Below are 22,091 nucleotides of genomic sequence, written 5' to 3'. Positions count from 1 at the left end.
CTTGTCCTCCGCCTCCACGAAGGAGATGTAGGCAACGATACACGTGTGCCGATGCCGCTCCATAATCTCCACCTCATTCATCCACTGCGGCTTCTCGCCTCGTGTCACGATAATCCGATTCTCGCGCTGATAGCGGCGCCGGCGAATGGGCTTGACGTCTCCGCGTTCTATCTTGATCTCTTTCACGGCCACAAAGTTGCCGGTCTCCGAGATGGCGAGGCGCACGACGCACGACTTGGACTCCCCAAGCACTGTGTTGGACAGCTGGTAGCGATTGTGGCTTCGATCGTAGAACGTCTCGTACGGCGTGCCAACACCGCGGAGGCACAGCGGGGACGAAAGGAATGGAGAGCTGGGGAAGGCAGTAGCGACGCCGGTGGCAGCAGCGGAAGCAGCGGTGCTCGCGGGCGTCACTGGCGCGGTGTCCCCGTCCTGCTGCAGCCGCGCGGCGCCGTCATTTGTCAGCACCTCTGCGCGAACGGCGCGCTCGTCACCGAATGTCGTCCACTGGGGCATGTGCCACACCATGGCGGCCGGCAGCGGCTCCGCCGATGTGCGCCGCATGGCATGTAGATCAACAGAGAAGTCGGCTCCGGCCTGCACGGCACCAATCCGCGTCCACGACAACGGCGAACTCGTGCACGCCGGTGGTGGGGTGCCGAGCCACACATATGCGCAGTACCGCATCTCGAGCAGCGTCGGGAGCCCGCGCAGCATCGAGACGTGCTGACCATGAAGCAGGAGCGACTTCTCCGTCGTGGTGCCGCACACAATGTGACCCGTGTAGCCGGCAGTGCTGAAGTACGCGCCGCTCTCGGGGGAGAATCTGCGCACAAACCTATCATGGAAGCACTCCCCGCACTGTGCGCATGTCTGGGCGTAGTTGCCGGCAGACTCGAAGAAGGCGTTCCATGACAGGATGGCGCGGTCACTGTACAGCTCGACGATGCACCCCTTGTACCTCTGAGCGCACATGTTGACGGCGGCGATGAAGTCGCGGGAGATCTGCCGTGCCTCCTCCGCCTCCGCACGCACGAGCTCCCGATAGGTGAGAAAGCTGAGGAGAAGAAGCGCCACGTGGCGCCGCTTGAGCGTTACCTCGAAAGGCACCTGCGCGATGCCGATCTCCGTCGTAAACGACAGGGAGCGGCGAGAGCCGCTGTGGTGGCCGGCCAGCTGCCGGCCAGGGCCAGGATCGGCATGGGCGCTGTCCGTGCGCACCGATTGCACATGTGGCGACCATGCCGCATCCTGAGGAAGCCGGAAGGCTGCCGCGGTGGTGTCGGGCGGCAAACGGCCACCGCGAGCCAGCTGCACCGGCGAGGACGTCCCCGAGCCGGTGCACGGCAACTGCGTGTCGCCGGGCGACTCCAGTCGCTGTGCGCTCTCCCTGGGGCGGGTCATCAGCCGCAGTGTCACTTGGTTCACGGCCATCTCCGCAGCGCAAATCTCCTTGAAACCAGAAAACTCCTTCACCCAGTACCGCATCGATTCCCGTACGCGCTGCGCACGCTCCACACAGTCCACAAAGAAAAAGGTACTGTGCTGGTGCGTCCGGATCACGTCCACCATGAAGGACAGCTCCACGAGGGACATCTGCACGTCCCACAAGACGTGATAGGCGCGGCGGAAGAGACAGAACGAGATGGCCAAGTGCACTGCCAGGAGGGCAAGGCTCACGAACAGGACAGTGTAGCGGGCCATGTCGCGGTGTTGCACAGAGACGTCTGCAACGACGCCGCCCGGCATCGACACCAATCTGCTCCATATGGAGAAGGTGTGGACGTTCACGTAGAGGAGAACGGCGACCAGGAACAGTGTGCAGCCGAGCCACGGAAGGGCCAGAAACAACGTTGTGGTGCTGACGGTGCTCCTCTGCTTCGCCGTCTCCGCCTCAGTGCCATCCTCGTACAGACTGTCCACGTCGCCGTCCGCCGGAGTCGGCAGCCGCTCGCGTTCCGTTGCTGCCGCGTCTCGCATGCCGACCAAAAAAGCGGAGACGCAGATGACCGACAGAAACGAAAAGGAACAAAATCGGGGGGGGGAACAGAGCGGCGCTGATGTGTACTTGTGTGCGTGTGCCGGTGTGCTCTCCTTCCTCTGCAGTCAAGCCGCTAAGGGGTGGGCACGCGGCGGGGGCGCTTCACTTTCCGCTCTCCCGCTGCCTCGGCGTCCGTGTGTGGGTGAGGGAGGGGTCTGGCACACGTGCAGATAGACGCCCCCGCGCAACGCAGTTGACGCGTGAGGGCGAGAGTGAGGATAATGCGGGGACGTAGAGAGAGAGATCAGCAGAGGCGTCAAACGTAAGCGTATCGAGCCTAAACAAAGAAAGAGACGCGGAGAGGGAAGGAGGGGCAGCGAAGAGCGCACACACACGCACAGCACATGCGAGCAGCGAAAAGAAAACGAAGTCATACATGCAGGCGCATGCATGCATACATATATATATAGATATACGTATAGAGAGGTGCGCATATAGATACATAGATATGTCTATGTGTGCATGTAGATGCAGCCCAAGCGAAGAAGCGCGAGACACAAAATATGGGGGGAAGCGAGAGCAGCGAGGGAGGGAGACGAGGAACAAGAGCAGATGAGTATGGCGGTGGGGGAACAGAGAGAGAAAACAGAAAAGAGAGAAGCCACACACACACAATATGCAATAAAGGAGATGAAGAAATATGGACGGATGACGGGAAGGGGGAGGAGGGAAATGGAAGGGAGGGCGTGGTGTGGGCACACGCTCAGAAACACATGCACGCAGAGAGGGGTAGAAGACACAAAAGCGCACGTTAAGCGGCCCTCTCCGTTATGTCTCGCTCCGTAAGTAGAGGCCCCGATCAACGGGGGGAGGGGGGGGCGGATGCACCGCACAACCGACCTGTGCGCCTGTTTGCGTGTGTGTGGATGGGCGGTTGCAAGTGCGTCGGCGCACGCGAGGGTGAGTCTCGCACCTGCACAAAGAGAAATAAATATGCGGCGATGTGGTGGTGCTGCGCAAGAAGCGAGGGGGGCTGCATCTCACACGCGTGTAGACGCTGCACGTGGCGACACCCGCAGGCAGACACACACACACGCACGCCGGCTGCCTCTTCACTACAGAGTAAAAAAAAGGCAGTAGCTCAAATGCCCAGCCGTATTAGAGGAGAAAGCGAAGCGTCCAAGAGGAGCAAGTAGGTGTGTGAGGGTGCGTGTGTCAGTACGTATTGGGAGGAGACAGGAGACGGGCCGAAACTCTGCATGTGGCGAATGTGCGTAGGGGTTTGTGACATGCAAGGGAGGAGGGCAGAGCGAGAGACGAAGTGACACCCAAGAAATGGCCTTTGCGCATCGAAAAAAAAAATAAGAAGCACACAAGGGGAGAGGATGCAGCGGACGACCGCTTTTACACCTTCCCCGGGTGAGTAATGGGTCAGTGGGTGAAACAGCAGCGCTACGTGCGCCCCCCTCCCCTCCCTTCATGCGTCTGCGTCGTGCGTATGCGTCCGTGCTTGCGTGGGAAGGTAAACGAGGGTGGTGCACGCGCACCGCAATCGGCCTTCCATTCGCGGGTTCCGCGCTTGGTGTGCTTCTGAGGAGAACACGCGTAGAAAGGAAGCAGAGGAAGAGCGGGGCGAACGTTGTATGCGCCCTCCCCCACCCCACCCCCTCCTCTTGCGTTGGCACAGCTCTGTAGCCTTCGCTCTGCGCTACGGTCGCTGCTGTCGCTGCGCCCCTCGCTCTCTTGTTTCTCCTTCCCTCTGTGCTGCACTCACTCACTCTCATGATAACAGAGGAGGAGAGGGCAGGGGGTAAATCTGTATCGCTTTCACCACGTGTCGAAATAAAGACTTCAGCCGCACGAATTTGTACGCCCACCCACAAGCACACGCGCCGCTGCCACTCCTCTGGCACGGCCACACACAAGACGCTGCGCACATGGCCAATCAACAGTCGGCATTGGCAAGCGTTTCTATTTTCCGCGCGGCCATTCTCCGCCAGGGTGCACGAGGCCGGCGCCGCTCTGCCCACCGGCCGGCCACACGCCCCATCGCCTGGTGCGTTCCCGCCCCTCGGGGGGCTCGGCCCCCACACCCACACACACCAGTGCGCCGTGTGAGGGCCCGGTCGGATACGCGCGGGTCACGTGGACGCCCTGCCCACCATATGGGTGATAAAGACCTACTCACAGCCGCAGGTCGCTCCGAGGCAGCGCCACCCAGGACCCCGCCGCCGACATCAGTGGCAGTAAGCCGCGCTCACCTCCCCACGTCGTAGGTGCTTGGCCCTGTCACCACCAGAAGCGGTTCGGCATTCAGCAGGGGACGCGGGGCTGCTTCGCGACTCCCCACACACAGAGCGTGGGTACTGGACCGCGCGATATCGCGCCGAGGTGTACCCCCCGTCACCGGGGTGCCCTCAAACTGCAGGCACGAGAAGGCCGGAAAAAGAAATGCACTGAGCGCAACGCCGTCCATGTGCACGTTTGAAGGTGGGGAGAGGGGGATAGGAGAAGTCAGAGGGGGAGGGGCGGTGTGTGTTGCGTGAACGAAGGGAGGTAAAAGCACGAAGCAGCCGAGTCCTCAAATAAAGAGGCACGAAACGAGGAGGAGAACGGAGAAAGGAACAATAGAGAGAGCACCGCGCACATACACACATAGACAGTGCAGTGAAAACTGAGACGGGTGTGTGCGCTTGTGCGTGTACATCTGCGTACGCGCGTGTGAGGGGGGAGGGGAGGGAGAGAGGGGCGGAGCACGGAGGAGCGGGCACAAAGCATTTCCGAGTGCTTTTCCGATGCAGATATGAAAGCTCTCTGTCTCGCGATTCCCCTCCGCCGCCGCCACACACGCATCGACACAGTGACGCTAGCACGGAGAATAAGAAGGGAGAGAAAAGCAACAAAAGAACGGGAGAGGGCGGCGACCCGGGGGGAGAGACGGGCAAGGTCGCATGGCACACAGCAAATGCTTTTACGCTGTGCAGGTTGGACGACGCCACGTAGGCAACGTGTGACTTTTGTGAAAGCGCACGACGTGTGTGGACGCACAGGCGCAGCACACAGGATGCACACACATGGCGACTGGGAGAGGAGGGGCGAAAGAAACGGGTTAACGTCCTCCCCCGGCGCGCCGCCGTGAGGACACGTGGGGGAGGGAGGGGGCACCAGGCACGTGCTCGCGCGGGTCAGGCGCCTATGCGCTGTAGCTCAGAAGCGAGCAGCACGTCAGCGAGCCCTCCGCCTTCGCGATCTCGTCCGCCTCCAGCACCACCTGGCGCGTCGGGCGGCCCTGCGCCGTCTCCTCTGCCGCGAACGCCTCGATGCGCGACGCAGTCCCGGGGAACTCAGCAGCCGTTACTATCGTGCGCAACGGCTTGCCATTCTTCTCCGCGGAGAAGCTCAGCACGTTCGCGCCGGCCGGCTCATTGGAATCGACCTCGACCACTTTGAACCCGCGCGAGGTGAAGATCTCCGGGTCGACCCACTTGGGGCTCAGCAGCAGCGTGCTCTCCGACAGAAAGGTCACCGCACACTTCAGGTGCAGACAATTCTTCACAACGCACTGCACGCACTCCAGCCCGTGCTTGCCAAGGTACTCCTTCATCTGCTCGTACCCTGAGTCGTTCGAGCGTGTCGACTTGCCCACAAACACGTACTTCGAGTTCGCAACGTACAGCACGTCGCCGCCGTCAACGGTGCCCGGCTCACAGATGCGGTAGTTCTCCTGGCGCAGAGCCGTCACCGTGTCCAAAATCGGGTCTACCTCCGGCCGGCGCGACGGCGCACCGGGGCGCGTGATCACGGCGCACGTGTTGTATATCATCGACACGTCCTCCACAAACATCGAGTCGGGCAGCTCGTTCAGCGCCGGCAGCTCGATAAGCTCGATGTCATAGCCGTCCTCGATCATTTCCTTGAACACCTGCACGTACGCCTTGTGCTGCTTCCGCACGGCCTCGAGCGAGATTGTCTGGCGCTCGATGCACGTCAGCTCGCACGTCTGCTTTTCTAGCGCACTCGACACGGCGCGGCACACAACAGTCAGCTTCGTCATGGTGGCTGTTCAGGGAGTGGGGTATTAGGGGGAAAGGGAGAGCGAGTGAGTGAGAGAGTGCAAGAAGGCGGGGGTAGGGTAGATCGCGATATGCGCGCGTGCTCGTGTGCGCATGTATGTCTGTCAGGCGGAGCGGGGGAAGCAGGCGAGATGGGGAAGGAGGGAGGGCAGCCAGGTGAGACGCGGAGGGCGGAAGAGAGAGCGAGACAGGGCAAGGAAGCATCCGCAGACGGATGCGCGGGGACACGGGGAGCAAGCGGGTGGCGCACACCCCACAAGAGAGGGAGAGGAAGACGTGCGCGGAGCATCGCTCATCGCGCACACATGCGCGCATGCTGGTATGCAAGAACGTTTGATCCGAAGTATGTGCAGACACGCACGCACGAGCACATACGCCACAGGAAGCACGTCATGCCCACACGCTGCGTAGTGCGTCGGGATGCCAGGGAGTTCCGCAGGCAGCGACCTCGCTGGTGGTCAAGTAGCGAACATATGGAGCAGCGCAGTTGACAGCGCCGCCGCGGGAAGGACGCTCGCCGTGGACAAGCACCGCCTGGTACAGGGCCGTGTCTGGGTGCACGTATCCGACGCTCGCTGCAATCAGGGCCACCGCACCGCCGCTGCTGCTGCCACCGAGGGGGAGAACTGCCAGAGGCGCGGCGTCCGCGCTGCTGGTTTGCTGGAGATCCGGTGTGCGGCGGCTGCAGAAGGAGGCGAGGAGGCGCAGCGCCTCCCAGCAGCCGGCCGAGCACGCGTAGAGGGTTGGCGCCGGAGGTGAAGCGGCAGAACTGCTTGCACGGAGACAGGACGGGAACGGAAGGGTGAAGTAGCCGGCGAGCGAGATGTGCAGGGAGGCTGCGGTTGTGGCGGGCGAAACGGTGAAGGGCACCCAGCACCTTCGGAGGAGGGTGCTGATCGCAACAGCCACGGGTGAGTCACGGCACGGCTCGAACTCCTGGAGCACCGCAGCTAGGGTGGACTGTCCGGCGCTGTCCGCCAACACCTCTCGAGCGCCGTAGTCCTCCATCGCGGCGGCGCCGGCGCGCGCTCTGCCGACCTCGGCAGCACCGTACAGAGCAAGTTGCGAGCACAAGTCCGGTGCATCAGCGGCGAGCGATAGAAGCGCCGTGCCGCACGCCTGCCCAGTCGGCAACGCAGCCGTTGCCCACGAGTCGGGATGGAGCGCTGCCAGCACACTGGAGGCCAGCCAGGCCAGCAGCTGGTTTCCCACCACGGCAGCAGTGCCTGGGGCCAACACAGCGACGTAGTAGTACGGCGGCGACGCGCCGAAGGCGCCCACCAAGCCCAGCGGAAGGGTTGCGCACAGCACAGGAGCGGTCTCTCGAGTAAAGGAGGCGGCGCAAGACAGCGCCGCACAGTGCCCGCCTGCCCGCGCCCTCGCCGTCGGCGGCGGGGACGAGAGAAGGACGAGGGCGCCGAAGAAGCGCCGCAGCGTCACCACGTTCACCGCTGGAACAGCAGCGGCGCCGGCAGAAGCGGCCGAGGGCAACGACGCGGAGGACCCACTGGAGGGAAGAGGCGCAGTGCACGCGTACACCGGCCGTTCTCGGCCCTCGACCCATACAATGACGTAGCAGTCGGTGCCGCTGCTGTTACCCGCGGCGACAGCGGTGCCGGTAGTGGTGCTGCCTGCCACCGCACAAGGGGAGGCCATGGCTCTTGCCAAAGACGTAAGAGGGAGCGGCATATCACATGCGCATGCACACACACGCCAGCGGCAGCGGCAGCGGCAGCGGCGCCAACATAAAGAGAGGGGAAGGAAAGTCTCCCACAGCCGCTGTGCAGCGCTGCTGCTATCTGCCTCGCTCCTCTCTCGTGATTGGCAAAGGAGGAGAGCTGTCAGTGACGATGCGGAGGGGAGAGATGGGGAGAGGCGTGCATGGATGGTCGCGTCCTTTGCACGCCCGTCACTTGAGTCTGTGCGAAAGCGGATGGCGACACGCGGGGAGAGAGAGAGCCACGGGGGGAGAACGTTGGGGTGGCATCAAGCGAAGGGCATCGACGCACACGCAGACACGTGCAGCGCACGTGTGCAAGCATGCGCAGGCAGAGAGTAGGGGCGACCACTTCTCCCACCCACCCCTCGCGCACACTCTAAGGCAAATCCCACGCAAGGGCAACGCCCCAGGCCTTCACACACCACACACGCCCGGCATGTGTGTGTGCGTGTGTGTGTCTGGGCGTGCGCGCGTATGCGTGGGAGGGAAGAAGGGGAGGGGCGAGGTACTCGTGCGCGCTGGGAACGGACTACCCTACAAGACGTAGGGACAGGCAGGGGCGCGGATGGTACACCTGCGCGGTGGAGTGCGGGACTGCTGAACGGCGCAGTTTTGCCTTTTCCGCTGCGGTCTTACTTTGCGTTGTCTTCACTAACAAGGGAAAGGGTGAAGTGTAGAGAGACGCCGTCACCAAGAAACCCGATACACACGCACGCTCGCACAAATGCGCAGAGAGCGGCCAACACACTCGAGCAACGCGCCTCACACACACACACGCAGGCATTGTGTGTCTGCGCGGCAGGTGGTGGGACACGCTGTGAAACAATCACCTCCCTATACCTAACGGAGTCGCTTCCCTCCCCCTCTCCTCCGCCTTCTCTCGCGTTGCCCATCACCCCCCCCTCCACTCGCGCACACCAACACACACACACGCGGACAGACAGAAGCATAAGCATGTGTGACTCACGTATGCGTGTGCGCCTGCGCGTGCGCCTGCGCGTGCGTGCAGGCACGGTGGAAAGCGGAGAAGACAAGAGGAAGAGAGACAGCGCCCCCATAACCAAACGTCTGATTCCTAAAAGACAGGCACACATGCAGATGATGAATGCTGAAGGAGCGTGCCACCGTGGCACGCGCACGCACGCAGAGGTGCAAACATGCACGGAGCGACAAGGTGTACAGCACACACACACACACACCTGCATCCTCCGCGCCAGTGGGGCGGTACAAGCCTCACCACCACCTCCCAGTTATCCGAAGAAGATGCCGATGTGGCTCCTCGCGCTCTCTCCTACGCGTGGTCCCTCAGTCTCGCCGCCCCGCTCGGGGCAGAACTCATCGAGCTCCGTGAAGACCCGCGCACAGGCAGACGGGCACACACGCGCATGCAGAGCGGCGCGCATACAGAGGGGAGCGCGCATGTGTGCGGGTGCGCGGCCTTCGGGCATGCCGCAGCGAGAGGGGCGGGAATGCGCCGCATCCCCCACTCACACAGTCATGCGCGCGCGGACACAAATACTCAAGCGCAGATCAGCTTGCGTTACGGGTGGCTGTCGTCGGCGGCCTGGCGCTTCTTGGTCCAGTACTTCGAGTACCTCTTCTGCGCGTCGCTATCGTGGAAAGCAGGGCGGTACTCGGACCACTGATTGTAGCGCATCACCACCTCGCCCCAGGTCAGTGCGCACTTCTCCACCGGCGGCTCATTCGCCTTCAGCGCCTTGGCGACACACACGCGGTGCGCCAGCTGGGCATTCTCGAGGTGCTTCTGCAGCGCCTCGCTGGCCTGCATGTGCTGAATCGCGTCGTTCGACACGTCGTGGAAGGCGAGCTGCTGAGACATGATGGACGAAAAGGGGCAGTCGCATATGCAAAGTGCAGGGCACACACGCGCACACGGAAACACTACGCGAGGCCAGGGCGCTGCGTGGGTGGCCAGCTCGTAGATGTGTGTGTGAGGGGAAGAGGGTCCTTCGCTGCACCGGCGAGACTGCGCACGGGAGCAGCGCACGATTGCGCGTGTGGGTGGGTGTCGGCGTGATATCAAGGGGAGAGAGTCCGATGGCAGGAGGGAAGGGGATGATGGAGAGGAGCAAGGGGGCGGCAACGCGGAGCAGCATGCGCCGACACAGAGAGTGAGAGAGGCGCCCACCACCTGTGCATCACATGTGGTGAAAAGTTAAACGAGAGAGGCTTGGCACCGCGCCACGCGAACACATGCATGCACTCATACCCACGTCGTCCACCTTTATGGCAGTCGCTGCCGCCGCAGTCACGCAACACGTGAGGACGTCAGCAGAGCGCACCAGCACTCAGCACTGCGGAGACGGAGGGGAGTCGGGGGAGGAGAGAAGGGGGAGCATTTCGCAGAGGATACAGTACACGCACATGCACGCCCCTATCTCATACCACTGCCTCAGTCTCTCCCGCCACCTTCCTTTTTCTCCATCCCGCCTTCTCACTCGTCTCCCTCACCTGCCGCCGTCTGTCGCACTGGCAAGTCTGCCTCCAGCTTGCGAACACCTCCTTGCGGCATAACGTCTCTGTATGCGAATCGGTGTGCGGCTGGGTCGCGAGCGGGGAAGCTGTGGCAGTTTTCGGATGGTGGAAGGGCCAGCACCCTCCTCCTTCATTTTTTAGCCCCCCCCCACCCCTCTGCGGTGCTCCTGAAAGCAAGGACAACGGTGGCAAGAAATACGCGCCATGTGCGATGGGCGCATAGAGGAGTAGAGGTCGAGAGCACAAGAGGACGGAAACCCAGGGAAGGATTGCGTGAGACACACACACGCACATGTATACGCGCACAGAGACGGAGAAGAGAAAAGAGAGCGCGTGCGTGAGGTGGCTCATCCTGCAGTGCGGACGCTTCTCTATGAGGAGTCGCCCGTTCGTGTTGCATGAACTGGCAAGCGGGCGCCCCTACGATGTGTCTGGTCGGCACGCATCCCGTGCGGTGCTCTATCCGGTGAGAGGGGGTGGGAAGAGGGGGATGTGTGACGGGGGCCGTAGGCATGAGTGGGGCGTTCGACAGTAGTGCGCGACGCACGCGCAAACGTGCAAACAGCCCCCATCACCCGCCACCGCTGTCGCCAGAGCCGTTCCTGTCGCTGAACTACTGCACCTCGCAGTCGCCAACATCGGGACGGCATCGCGAAGGGCGGCGTCGAGGCTCTCGCGCGGCAGCCACGTACGACACCGTGGCCTGCCCGTTCTCCTCCGTGCTCTTCTCGCCCTCCCCCGCGCCCTCATCGTCGTCGTCGTCGTGAGTTTCAGCCGCCGCCGCCTTCGCTAAAGCGACGGGCTCGGCGACCCCAAGCGCGGTCAGTGGCCCAAGTGCGGAGAGGGGCGGCGGTGACGCTGCTTTCTCTGGTGGTGCGGCGGCGGCTGTGGTGGTGGCAGGCGGGGCAGCGTCATCGTCGGTAGTCCTCTCGCGGCTCAGCAGGGAGGCCGCGAGGCGCACGGCCACCGCCTCGCAGTAAAGCAGCTCCTCTCGAACCGCGACAGCAGTTTCCATGTTTGCGGCGGCCGTGTCGTTCTCCGGTCCATCCTCCAGCTCCAGCAGCTCGGAACTGATGGGTGCGCCCTTCACGGCTGCCTGGAGGCAGCGCACCTTGCAGTCGTGGAGGCTGCGGCGACAGCAGTCACTGGCGCTCCCGTGGGCATCTCCGTGCCGCGTGCAGTGGCAGTGTTGCAGCGCGTTAAACACCTTCACGAGGTAGTCGGCGGCGTTGAGGGACTGCAAGAGGAGCACGTGGAGCGATGTGGGCGAGACGCTGCCTGCGGCGCAGGTGGCGGGTGCAGCAGCTGCCCGCCGCTCCTCCTCCGAGAGCGCCGCGTGGGCGCGAGAGCGCTGCAACGCCTCCCGGTACGCCTCCACGCGTCCCTGCAGCTCGCGCACCTCAGCCTCCTTCTGCGCGAGGCGCGACTGCACCGTCTCTTCAGCCTCCCCACCGTGGCTGCCCACACTCTGCGCAGCATCCGCCTTGTCGCCTGCGCTCTGCAACAGCGAGCTCGGTGTGTCACCGCTGGCACGCTGCCATGCCAGCTGCAGGTGTGCGCACCTGTGACTTGTCTCCTCGAGCCTCGCCATGATGTGTGCCTCGTGCAGCTCTTTCGCCTTGAGCTGCTCGCGCAGCCGCGCGTTCTCGTCGCGGTACTGACGAAGCAGGCGACTCACCTCTGTTGGCGACGTGTTGTCTGCGCTCGTGTCGCGCGTGGGACGCAGGTCGGTGTGACAGAGGAGGCTCCCCAGCGAGCGAGTGTCGCGTGTGCCCGCGCCACCGTGCGGGGCGAAAGGCTGCTGCGGCTGCATCGCGGGGGAGGGCCCAGCGATGCCCCAGCAGTTCCCGTCAGCGTCTCGGCCGCCACACCCCAGCGCATGTGCAGAAGCGTCCGCAGTACCGCCGTGGTCCAGCAACGAGCTCCGCTGCAGCAGCAGCGAGGAGGACAGATGAGTGGACGTGACGAGGCCCTCCGGCGGCCCCTGCGCGTCCCGCGCGCCGCTTCCGGGGACGTGAAACCACCGCGGCGGCATCAACGTGCGCGCAGGCGGCGCCGTCGTGCAGGCGCCCGTGCTGCTGTACTGCGTGTCGAGCCGCGCGGGCCTCGCGCGGGCAAAGATGTTCTCCTCCGCTCTCCACATGCGGCCCAGCACCGCAAAGGCAAGACGCGGCAAAAAGATAGGGGAGCGGCAGCGGTGGTGGCGCGGTGCAGCCGCCAGTGAGCTGCGCAGGGCATGCAACGAGGAGAAGACGAAGCAGCCGCGGCACACACAGATCGGTAAGTCGGTCAGTGGGGTGGCGCCCAACACGCGCGTGTGTGTCTCCTCTACGTATGAGCGTGTGGTTCTCTTTCAGGGGTGTACGCCGCGGCGCCTATGGGGGTATGCGCGCATGTGTATGTGGGGAAGGGAGGGGGTGCGCCGCGGCACTGCTACGGCCTTGAGCGGCGCAGCGGGTCCCTCGCAGAGCAACGCGGAGATGGAGGGGCGGAGAGGGTGGGGAAGATGAAGGGGGAGCGAGGAAGCGGCACAGACGCAGCAGGGCACCCCCATGCGTGCGCCTTCGCACGTGAGGGGGAGGGGGGCCTCTGCACAGAGAGGGTCAAGTGACTCGTGCCACCACGTCGGTGTCCTCACGCACACAAGCACACATACGCTCTTCCCCAGAGCCGTGCCTACACGTGAGAGCGACAGCCGCAGTCGAGTGAAAAGGCGGGGCGCAAAGGGACTCGCACACTCAGCAGCGTGCGCACATCTTGGCGGTGAGACAGAGCGAGAGCGAGCACCAGTGAGCATCTCACTGATGCAGACAGAGACACACACACACACAGGGGGAGCCAAGCGCGGTGAGCGCCGCGTCATCCTCTCTTAACTTGCGTTGCTTGAAATTCGAATAAACTCCGCCAGCACACGCGCACGCGCACGTGCGCCACCCATCACACAGTGCGGGGCGGCCGTCAGCCCGGGTTCGAAAACGGAGAGGAAAGGGAAGCAAGAGGTGCAGAGCAGAGAAGGACAGCGACAGGCCGATGTGGAACAACTCGGAGGGGGGCAGAGAGCCGGAGCACCGCTGTGCTTGTATCTCTGCGTGTGCGCGCGCAGAGAAACAGACAACGCAAGGCGCCGTTGGCATACAGAGCACACGTATGAAGAGCGGGGCAGGGGAATGAAAGGAGTGCTGCATCGCTGACGACAGAAACGCCGTTGTGCCACCGAGCCGTCTCCCACTCGCCCCACTCCCGCCCTGCACCACCCTCCACACAGGCCCTCACACAGCAGTGGACGCTGCACCTCACGCGGCACGAGTCACCTTCATCCCATTACACGCATTCGCATGCGCCTACGCGCGTGTGCGCGCGTGCGTACGGCTGGGTGCGGCAGTGATGCACGCAAGTGTACCTGGAGAGACGCACAGAGAAGCCGGCAGCGAGGGTCGTCACCCTCCCACCTGAGGGACGAGGACTACTTGGGGCTGAACACGTGTCCGCCCCACGTCGATTTCGTCGCCTCCTTCCGCTCCGCCTTGGCAAAGAGCTTGGTCGCACTCCCCTGAGCCCAGCAGCCGGCCGCCATGGTGCTGGAGGTCTTCGCCGTTGCTGTGTCGCCGCGTGACGGAGGCTCCACGGCCGAGTCGACGAGCAGCGACTGCATATCCTGTCGCTTCGTGGCACGCTGGCGCGTGTCGAGCGTGTTGGGCGGCAGCCCGTGGTCGCTGCCCGCGGAGCCCGTCGAGGGGAGCTTCAGGTACGGCAGGCTCTCCGTGTCGATGGAGAAGTCCGACGGCGCCGTGTCCGGCGAGAAGCCCAGGCAGTCACCGCTGCGGTTGCTGTACCTCATCAAGTACTGCTTCCACGACGCATCCTCGCTGGCGGCGCGGTCGTCGCGGTGTCGGCGCTGCGCCCTGTCGCTCGCCATCCTCTGCAGCGCGGCGGCAAAAGCGGCGCGGGTCTCCGGCAGGACGAGATGATCCACGTTGACGACGCACAGCTTGATCATGCCGTGCAGTGGGACGTGCGAAAAGACCTTGTAGATGCGGCGCGTCTCCTCCGTCTGCTCCATCGTGACAACCTCCTCAATCATGCCGGTGACCGTGTCGGGCAGTGCGGCGTTGCGCAGCTTCGCATCGTGCTTGAGCATCTTCACGGTCAACATGTGCAGGTAGTACGGCTGCCCTTCTCCGTCGGCGTACAGCTCGAGGTGGTCGCCCTCGCCCTCCGGAGTCGTGACGGGGCGCGGGGCCATGGGCGGCGAGTTGCGCAGCATCGACAGCGGCAGCCCCTTCGGCTCCTTGGTCACCTCGTTCAGCGCCTCTAGCAAGAATCGCTCCACCTCCGCGTCGGACTCGCTCAGCGGCTGCGTCAGCTGCTCCAGCTCGCGCATCCGCTCCGAAATACCGGCGCAGTCGGCGTAGCGCTGCCCCGCCTCGTACTGCGGGGTTGTCATCACGTACCGACTCTGGCACGACATCGGCTCCATGTAGGCTGGGAGGTGGATCGCCACGGCCTTCGCCGAGGACGGCGGCGGCGGTGCCGCCAGAAAGGGGTCGTCGGAGCGGCGCAGCACGCACGAGTTGCGGTGCCGCTTGAAGAGGTCAAAGCGGGCCTGCGCGCCGACCCTCCGCGGCTGCACCGACTGCAGCACGCAGGGGCGCAGCGTGTAGGGCGTGAGAAGGTCGTGGCACATCGGGCACTTGCGCTGCGCGCCGGCCGCCTTCTGGCGGCTCATGTACTGTAGGATGCACGGGAGGCAGTAGACGTGCCCGCACTCCGTGATGCGCGGTGCTGTCGGCATTTCCATGCAGATGGGGCACTGGAACTCCTCAGGAGTGGCCCGCATGACGACCGAGTGCACCACCTCCCACGGCACGAGGCTGTCGCTGAGCTGGATGCACTCCATCAGCCGGCGCTGGCCCTGAGGCAGCCCCTGCGTGGACGTGATCGTCAGCAGCTCGGCGCGAAGGATGAACTGGAAGTTCTGCAGCATGAAGGCGCGCCTCAGCACGGCGGGGTCGACATGCCGCACCGGCCGTGGGCGGCGATAGGTCGCCGCGGTGGTGGCGGTGGACGGGCGCTCACCAGCCCCGCCGCTGCCGCTGTTTCCCAGGGCCGCCGCCTGTAAGTCGGCGATGTCCCAGATATTCTTCACGACCTTCCCTCGCCCGCCGCCCTTCTTCGGCCGCGGCATTGGTGCCACTGCACGTTGTCTAACCAAACAACTGAACCCTCGCCGTCTACGCGTACCCGTTGCTCGATGCGCACCTACACCAATGCCTCGGCCACACACGCACACACACCGTCTGCGTGAGTGTGTGTGAGACAACGACTAAAGAGTAAAAAAGAATCTTCGCTAGCACTCGAGCTGAGTGCGCCGCTGCAGCAGTGCGCCTGTGGAGATGGCGGTGCACGTGCGGACGGACGTACGCGTGTAGGGACGCAGACGCGGGCACACACACGCATGCACACACATGCATACGGCAGATGGGGGAGAGAAAGCACGTGAGCAGACGTCTACAGCGAGTGAGAGAGACAGGATAAAAGGGGGAGGTGTGCACGAGGAGGAGCGGCAGGCGGGCCAACCAAACAAGTGAGCAGCTGCGTGAGCCCGCGTATGCCTGTGGGCGTGCTCGTGTGCATGCCGTGGGAGAGAGTCCGTGAGAGCAGATGGGAAAGGGTCGAGGGAAATGGGGCACAGAGAGGAACGCCAGGGAGCGCAGCGGAAGAGGCGTACGTGCGAGCTCTCTCTTCCGCGCGGCCATTCTCCGCCAGGGTGCACGAGGCCGGCGCCGCTCTGCCCACCGGCCGGCCACACGCCCCATCGCCTGGTGCGTTCCCGCCCCTCGGGGGGATCGGCCCCCACACCCACACACACCAGTGCGCCGTGTGAGGGCCCGGTCGGATACGCGCGGGTCACGTGGACGCCCTGCCCACCATATGGGTGATAAAGACCTACTCACAGCCGCAGGTCGCTCCGAGGCAGCGCCGCCCAGGACCCCGCCGCCGACATCAGTGGCAGTAAGCCGCGCTCACCTCCCCACGTCGTAGGTGCTTGGCCCTGTCACCACCAGAAGCGGTTCGGCATTCAGCAGGGGACGCGGGGCTGCTTCGCGACTCCCCACACACAGAGCGTGGGTACTGGACCGCGCGATATCGCGCCGAGGTGTACCCCCCGTCACCGGGGAGAGGCGCAGACGGGGGGAGAACAATGTGAGGCAGCGGATGTCGAGTGGGAGTATGAGGCCCAGCGAAGACGTCGTCGTGCTCGACCCCTCGCAGTCGCTCACTGGCACCGCTGGCGGCGAGAGAGAAAGAGACGGTGAGCGGCATTCCGGCAGAGAAGAGTCCTGTGCTTGCGTAAGGACGCGGATGAGGTTACTCGCCGCACATGTTTGTGCGGCGACGTACACGACAACACATATCCTGCCCCGTCAGTGGAAAGAGGCTGATGAAAGTAACGAGAAGCGGCAAGCGTGAGATGCTTAGGTGCCTGAAGAAAGTAGCGTCTGCTCAATCGCGGAGGTGCCCCGAGTTGCCGTTTGGGTCATTCAACAACTCGAACACGAACGTTGTGCTCCGTCGTGTGCGTGTACACCCCCACACATGCGCGCATGTAACGCCAAGCGCAAGAGAGCGCAGTGCAGACTGTAAAGACGAAATCCAAACAAAGAGGCGTGAAGCAGGTGCTGGCGACTTCGGCAGCGGCAGAGGCGAGAGCATCGAGGGAGGAAGCAGAGTGGCCATACGACACCACCTCGACGGCAGCCCAGGCCCCCACACGATCCATGAATCCGCGTCCTCGTTACCACCGAGTAAAGAAGTAAACACCAGTGGAAATAAGCCGGCCACCTTGCCGCGTCTCACAGCGCAGACTCACACATGGTGCGGCGCCGTTGGGAATGGCGGGAAGTCCCAGCCGATGCCTCCATGGCGGCAATCTGTAGCTCGGGTACACACGCGGCACGGCGCAGACCACCTCCACCGGAACGTCAAAGACCGCATCCTCGGTTTGTACGACGTGGTGAGCCGAGACACGCCACCCCTCCGTCGGTGCAATGGCTGCATCACCGCCGAAGACGCCGCTGCGATGCAGCCGGAGAAAAAATCGCTGAACGCAGTCGTAGAGCACCCACGGCGGCATGACGGTGGGCGCCGACGAAGAGGCGGTACGTTCTTCAGCCGCTGCCTCCGTCCCGCTGACCCGGCTTCGGTCATTCGGGGACGGCGAGGACGCGGCGGCATCTTCTACCCGGTAACAGGCACGCTGTCCAAAGCCGCCACCGCCCTCCATAGGCATCAGATCACCGTACAGGCCGCCGTGTACTCGTGTGCCGCCGATCATGACGGCAGAGAGGCAGTCGCTAGCGGACGCGGTCTCCTTGGTGGGCGGCGCCACATACGGAAAGGCAGTCCTCGCGTGAGGGGAAGTGGAGGAGGTGTCCTGACTACTCTCTATCGCGTCGTCGTCAGCCTCGCGCGTTGCGCCCTTCGGGCCGGTCATCAGCATCGACGCGATGGGCTGGTGGGAGTTGTTGAAGAGCGTCAGCTTAACGTCGCTCTCCATGCGGTGTCCCGGGCGCATGAGCTCCACGGCCCCCATAGCCGGATGCTGGTCCAAAACGGAGGCCTCTGCCGGTGCCCCATAAGGTGCATGGGCAGAGTAGTAGAAACAGTTCAGCGTGCCGACGGAGTCCCAGAAGTCGGCCTTGGGGGCGTGGCGCAGCTTCACTGCACTATACTGGACCGCGCGCGGCGTCTCGGCAAACTCAGCGAGGGTGTGCAGCAGCGTGTGGAAGTACAGCGGTGCGATGGCAGCGTGCGAGAAGGCGGTCCGCTGGAACGGAAGGAGGTCTGGCTGATGCAGGAAGGACGTGGTGAGCGCGGGGCCGGCGAGTGTCTGGTACGGCTGCACCGCGCCAATCAACAGCTTCGGTACCTCCAGGGAGAGGTCGCGGCGCAACACGAGAGACGTCATGTGCGGCTCCATCGATCGACCAAGGAGAGAGAGGTAGAGAGTGACAGCCGCCTACGTAGCAGAGGACAGCACACGCACACCAACGATGATGCCACTGTCCTCTCCTATGCAGTTTTGTGAGCGTGTCTGTGCGTGCGTGTGGGTGGGTGTGTATGTGCCTCTCTGCGAGCACGTGAGAGGACGTGGAAGACGGAGGGTAGGCATCCACAGAAAGCGGAGTGCGCGAGCGAAGGCACGAGACCGCTCATGAAGAAGTTTAAGGGTGAGAAGGAGACGAGGGGAGCCTCAGAGGAGAGGTTGGAAGAGGCTCATGGGGTGCGTGGGAAAGAAGCCGTGAGTGCGCGTCGCGTAACAGAAAAAAGCAACGAAGCTGCGCAGTCAAAGGGAAGCAGCAGCAGCCGCAGTGAGGGAGAACAAGCAAGTCGATAATCATCGCGGGGATGTCGCGCTACCAGAACACGAACCGTGGATGTGCGCACACGCAGGTAGACAGAGAGACGGTGCGTACCTAGCGAGACGCCGAGCAGCTTGTCAAACAGAGTTGCGTGGTCTCTCCCTGTGACTGTGTGCAAGCAGAGAGCATCGAGCAGCCACCGCCGCCCCCCCCGCTGCCTCTACACTCGAGCGCCCTAGCACGTTGCAGTCGTGATAGTACAAGGTAGACGGTTTTACGTTATATTCCTCTGTGAGTGCGCACACCTGTGCACCTGTGTGTGTGTGTGTGTGTGTGTGTGTGTGTGCTGCTCGCCGCAGCGGCAAGCGAAAGACGACTCAACAGTGGATGGAGGCGCACAAGAACAACAACAAAGGAGGCTACACAGGCCCCCCACCAGCGGACATGCGCACACCCAATCGACGGATGCCTCGACACCGAATGTGAAAAACAACGAGGATAAGCGACGTGAAGAAACCCTACGCAAGAGTCAGGCAATGGCGTGCAGTGAACCCCCCCACGCCCACACGCACCAGGGGCTCTCTCGCCATTCCAATCCCTTTCGCTGCGGCTGCATCGCATCCAGTGCCGAGTACGAGTCCATGCACATATTTGTGTGGGTGTGTGCGTCTATTCATGCACTGCAGTAAGGCAGTCGAAAGGGCAACGACAGTCACCGGATGGGGAGGAGAGAGGATGATGGGGTGGGGTGGAGTGAGGAGAGTACACGCCCTCATGCTGGGAGAGACAGACGCGGGCACACACACGCATGCACACACATGCATACGGCAGATGGGGGAGAGAAAGCACGTGAGCAGACGTCTACAGCGAGTGAGAGAGACAGGATAAAAGGGGGAGGTGTGCACGAGGAGGAGCGGCAGGCGGGCCAACCAAACAAGTGAGCAGCTGCGTGAGCCCGCGTATGCCTGTGGGCGTGCTCGTGTGCATGCCGTGGGAGAGAGTCCGTGAGAGCAGATGGGAAAGGGTCGAGGGAAATGGGGCACAGAGAGGAACGCCAGGGAGCGCAGCGGAAGAGGCGTACGTGCGAGCTCTCTCTTCCGCGCGGCCATTCTCCGCCAGGGTGCACGAGGCCGGCGCCGCTCTGCCCACCGGCCGGCCACACGCCCCATCGCCTGGTGCGTTCCCGCCCCTCGGGGGGCTCGGCCCCCACACCCACACACACCAGTGCGCCGTGTGAGGGCCCGGTCGGATACGCGCGGGTCACGTGGACGCCCTGCCCACCATATGGGTGATAAAGACCTACTCACAGCCGCAGGTCGCTCCGAGGCAGCGCCACCCAGGACCCCGCCGCCGACATCAGTGGCAGTAAGCCGCGCTCACCTCCCCACGTCGTAGGTGCTTGGCCCTGTCACCACCAGGAGCGGTTCGGCATTCGGCAGGGGATGCGGGGCTGCTTCGCGACTCCCCACACACAGAGCGTGGGTACTGGACCGCGCGATATCGCGCCGAGGTGTACCCCCCCCGTCATAAAGGAGGCTAGCGCGTGGGGGGGAGGGCCAAAGTCCGAGCGTGAGCGAAGAGAGGGATAGCAGCAGCAGCAGCGCACGATGCAGGCGGCAAAGGTGGGGGAGGTGTGGACGTGCTGGAGCGGTAGGATGGACGAGAGGAGAGACGCTCACACGCACTCGCGCACGCATGAGCTCGAAGTGCTCACGCGTAGCAATGCCGGTGTCCTCAGTTGTAGTTTGTAGCTGTGTGTGGGCTTGGCAGTGTGAGGGTGCGAGTAGAAGGTCAGATTAGCCCTCGCTGAGCGGTCAGCACGACAGAACAGGCAACAGCGAGAGCAACACAAGAGAGGGGGAGAGATGCATGCGCGCATGAAACACGCATGTGCACGGCCAACATGAAAGCTATCGGCAACAGTAGCGCAGACCACACCGCATTTTCGCTGCCTCTTTTCTGTGTATTCTCCCTGCATTCGTACGGCCCAGTGTCAGGTTCGCATCTACGCGTGTCACGTGTGGGTCGGGATGAGCACCGCGTCCGCGGACGGGTTCAGGTCCATGTTTTCAAGGTCGTCGACCGCCATGGAGATGATCTCCTCGACATCCTTGTTCACTCGCCCGCCTTTGGGATCACTGACACGGCCGTACTTGACGTTCAGCAGCTGCATCAGCACTTCCTTGCGCATCTCGTCCGGATCTGCCACATACGTCTGCAGGTACTTCCCGCTCGAGTACTTGAGCACCTGCGTGAGCTCCAGCGGGATCAGCCAGTCCGCCGGGTAGTAGTGTTTCGTCTGCTCCCACATGAGCGCGATATCCTCGGGGGCGCCCTTGCCCTCTCGGAGCAGCACGACGCGCTGGTGCAGCAGCGGCCACGGCGGTCGCCGCGGATCGTTGTGTCGCTGCCGCTGCGCTTCAAGCTCCTCCGGCAACTCGATCGGCCCCGCCTTCTTCGTCTCCTTCACGGAGTAGACAGACAAGAAGCCGACAGACGCAATGAACCCAAACAAAAACATCGACTTCGCCGTGTAAGGATCAACCTCGATCCCGGTGAAACTCGATAGGCTCGACATGCGGCGCGCGGTGTGTCGGAACATGGCTTTCGGTAAGAGGCACTAGCGACAGGAGGGGGGGGGCTGTACTACCCAAGAGGCTTCAGCAGAGCACTCGCAGACGAGAGCGAGGCAGATAAGTGGAAGCGGAACGGTGAAGATGTGTGTGTGTGGGGGGGGGGGGACAGCAAAGAGAGGAGGGCAGGCGACACACACAGACGGTCGCCCCTCTTCTCTCGGAGAGGGTCAAGTCTGTGTGCACCCACGCGCGTGCACGCTGTCGCCGCCGCTGGTATCGCTGTGCGTATCGCAAGATGTTGAACTCTGCCTCAGTGCTGCTTTGTGTAGTCTCCCCACGGAGACATCTGCCTCTAATCCAGCCTAGAAAGCGTGACAGTGCTTGTGGTGCTTGTGTGCATGTGCATGAGTGCGTGCGTGGTGCGTGCGTGATGGTGGGGGAATGGGGGGGAGACGTAAAGGCAGAGAGAAGGTACTCATGTGGTCTACATCGAAACTGTGCATGCCAAGCTCAAGAACAAGCACATAGATACGCGTACGTTGGGACATCGGGCTCGGCCAAGTACGTCACTCAAGGTTCGTGGTGGCGAACTGGAGAAGAGTGAAGGGGGAGCACTTCCAGAACGGGCACACACAAACACACGCACTCGCCTACAGAGAAACGGATGCGCGTGCTGATGCACGCGCGCAGCACTCCTCCATCACCACTGTCCTCTCTCTCCCATCTGCCCCCTACACACAGACACACGCAGACACCCGAGCGCACACCTTGAAGACCGAACACGTCTGTTTGGGCGTTAGCGCCCAGTCTTGTTCGTCCTCGTCGGCTTGGCTTGATCGCTTGTGTGGTGATCGGGATAGAGACGCGCACGCACACGCACAC

General features: G+C 63.3%; 8 protein-coding genes across 8 annotated transcripts in view; all 8 read right to left on the bottom strand.

Annotated features, from left to right (window-relative positions):
• LINJ_08_1250 (putative protein kinase) overlaps positions 1-1,980 on the bottom strand; it is a gene marked incomplete at both ends in the record, with an annotated part of 2,565 nt that extends 585 nt beyond the window's left edge. Inside the window, one exon of the mRNA XM_003392197.1 lies at positions 1-1,980. This exon is cut by the window's left edge and continues 585 nt beyond it. Within this exon, the coding sequence (XP_003392245.1) occupies positions 1-1,980 (1,980 nt within the window).
• A 3,194-nt stretch (positions 1,981-5,174) lies between these two features.
• Positions 5,175-6,035, bottom strand: LINJ_08_1220 (hypothetical protein, unknown function; the record flags this gene model as incomplete). Its single annotated transcript, XM_003392196.1, has 1 exon — positions 5,175-6,035. One exon carries the CDS (start codon positions 6,033-6,035, stop codon positions 5,175-5,177), a length of 861 nt encoding a protein of 286 aa, XP_003392244.1.
• A 409-nt stretch (positions 6,036-6,444) lies between these two features.
• LINJ_08_1191 (hypothetical protein, unknown function) lies at positions 6,445-7,743 on the bottom strand (the record flags this gene model as incomplete). The annotated part of the gene is made up of 1 exon (XM_003392195.1): positions 6,445-7,743. The coding sequence occupies one exon, from the start codon at positions 7,741-7,743 to the stop codon at positions 6,445-6,447; it is 1,299 nt and encodes a 432-aa protein (XP_003392243.1).
• A 1,571-nt stretch (positions 7,744-9,314) lies between these two features.
• On the bottom strand, positions 9,315-9,614 carry LINJ_08_1190 (conserved hypothetical protein; the record flags this gene model as incomplete). The annotated part of the gene is made up of 1 exon (XM_003392194.1): positions 9,315-9,614. The coding sequence occupies one exon, from the start codon at positions 9,612-9,614 to the stop codon at positions 9,315-9,317; it is 300 nt and encodes a 99-aa protein (XP_003392242.1).
• Positions 9,615-10,883: 1,269 nt separating this feature from the next.
• On the bottom strand, positions 10,884-12,305 carry LINJ_08_1160 (conserved hypothetical protein; the record flags this gene model as incomplete). Its single annotated transcript, XM_003392193.1, has 1 exon — positions 10,884-12,305. The coding sequence occupies one exon, from the start codon at positions 12,303-12,305 to the stop codon at positions 10,884-10,886; it is 1,422 nt and encodes a 473-aa protein (XP_003392241.1).
• A 1,428-nt stretch (positions 12,306-13,733) lies between these two features.
• LINJ_08_1130 (conserved hypothetical protein) lies at positions 13,734-15,254 on the bottom strand (the record flags this gene model as incomplete). The annotated part of the gene is made up of 1 exon (XM_003392192.1): positions 13,734-15,254. The coding sequence occupies one exon, from the start codon at positions 15,252-15,254 to the stop codon at positions 13,734-13,736; it is 1,521 nt and encodes a 506-aa protein (XP_003392240.1).
• Positions 15,255-17,066: 1,812 nt separating this feature from the next.
• On the bottom strand, positions 17,067-18,251 carry LINJ_08_1120 (conserved hypothetical protein; the record flags this gene model as incomplete). The annotated part of the gene is made up of 1 exon (XM_001463408.1): positions 17,067-18,251. The coding sequence occupies one exon, from the start codon at positions 18,249-18,251 to the stop codon at positions 17,067-17,069; it is 1,185 nt and encodes a 394-aa protein (XP_001463445.1).
• A 2,396-nt stretch (positions 18,252-20,647) lies between these two features.
• On the bottom strand, positions 20,648-21,235 carry LINJ_08_1110 (conserved hypothetical protein; the record flags this gene model as incomplete). The annotated part of the gene is made up of 1 exon (XM_001463407.1): positions 20,648-21,235. The coding sequence occupies one exon, from the start codon at positions 21,233-21,235 to the stop codon at positions 20,648-20,650; it is 588 nt and encodes a 195-aa protein (XP_001463444.1).
• Between the last annotated feature and the right edge of the window lie 856 nt (positions 21,236-22,091).

Source organism: Leishmania infantum, chromosome 8 (assembly GCF_000002875.2).
Source record: "Leishmania infantum JPCM5 genome chromosome 8".
Lineage (NCBI taxonomy): Eukaryota > Euglenozoa > Kinetoplastea > Trypanosomatida > Trypanosomatidae > Leishmania > Leishmania infantum.
Note: the sequence above shows the minus strand (reverse complement) of the source record. Positions and strands in the feature narration are given on the sequence as shown.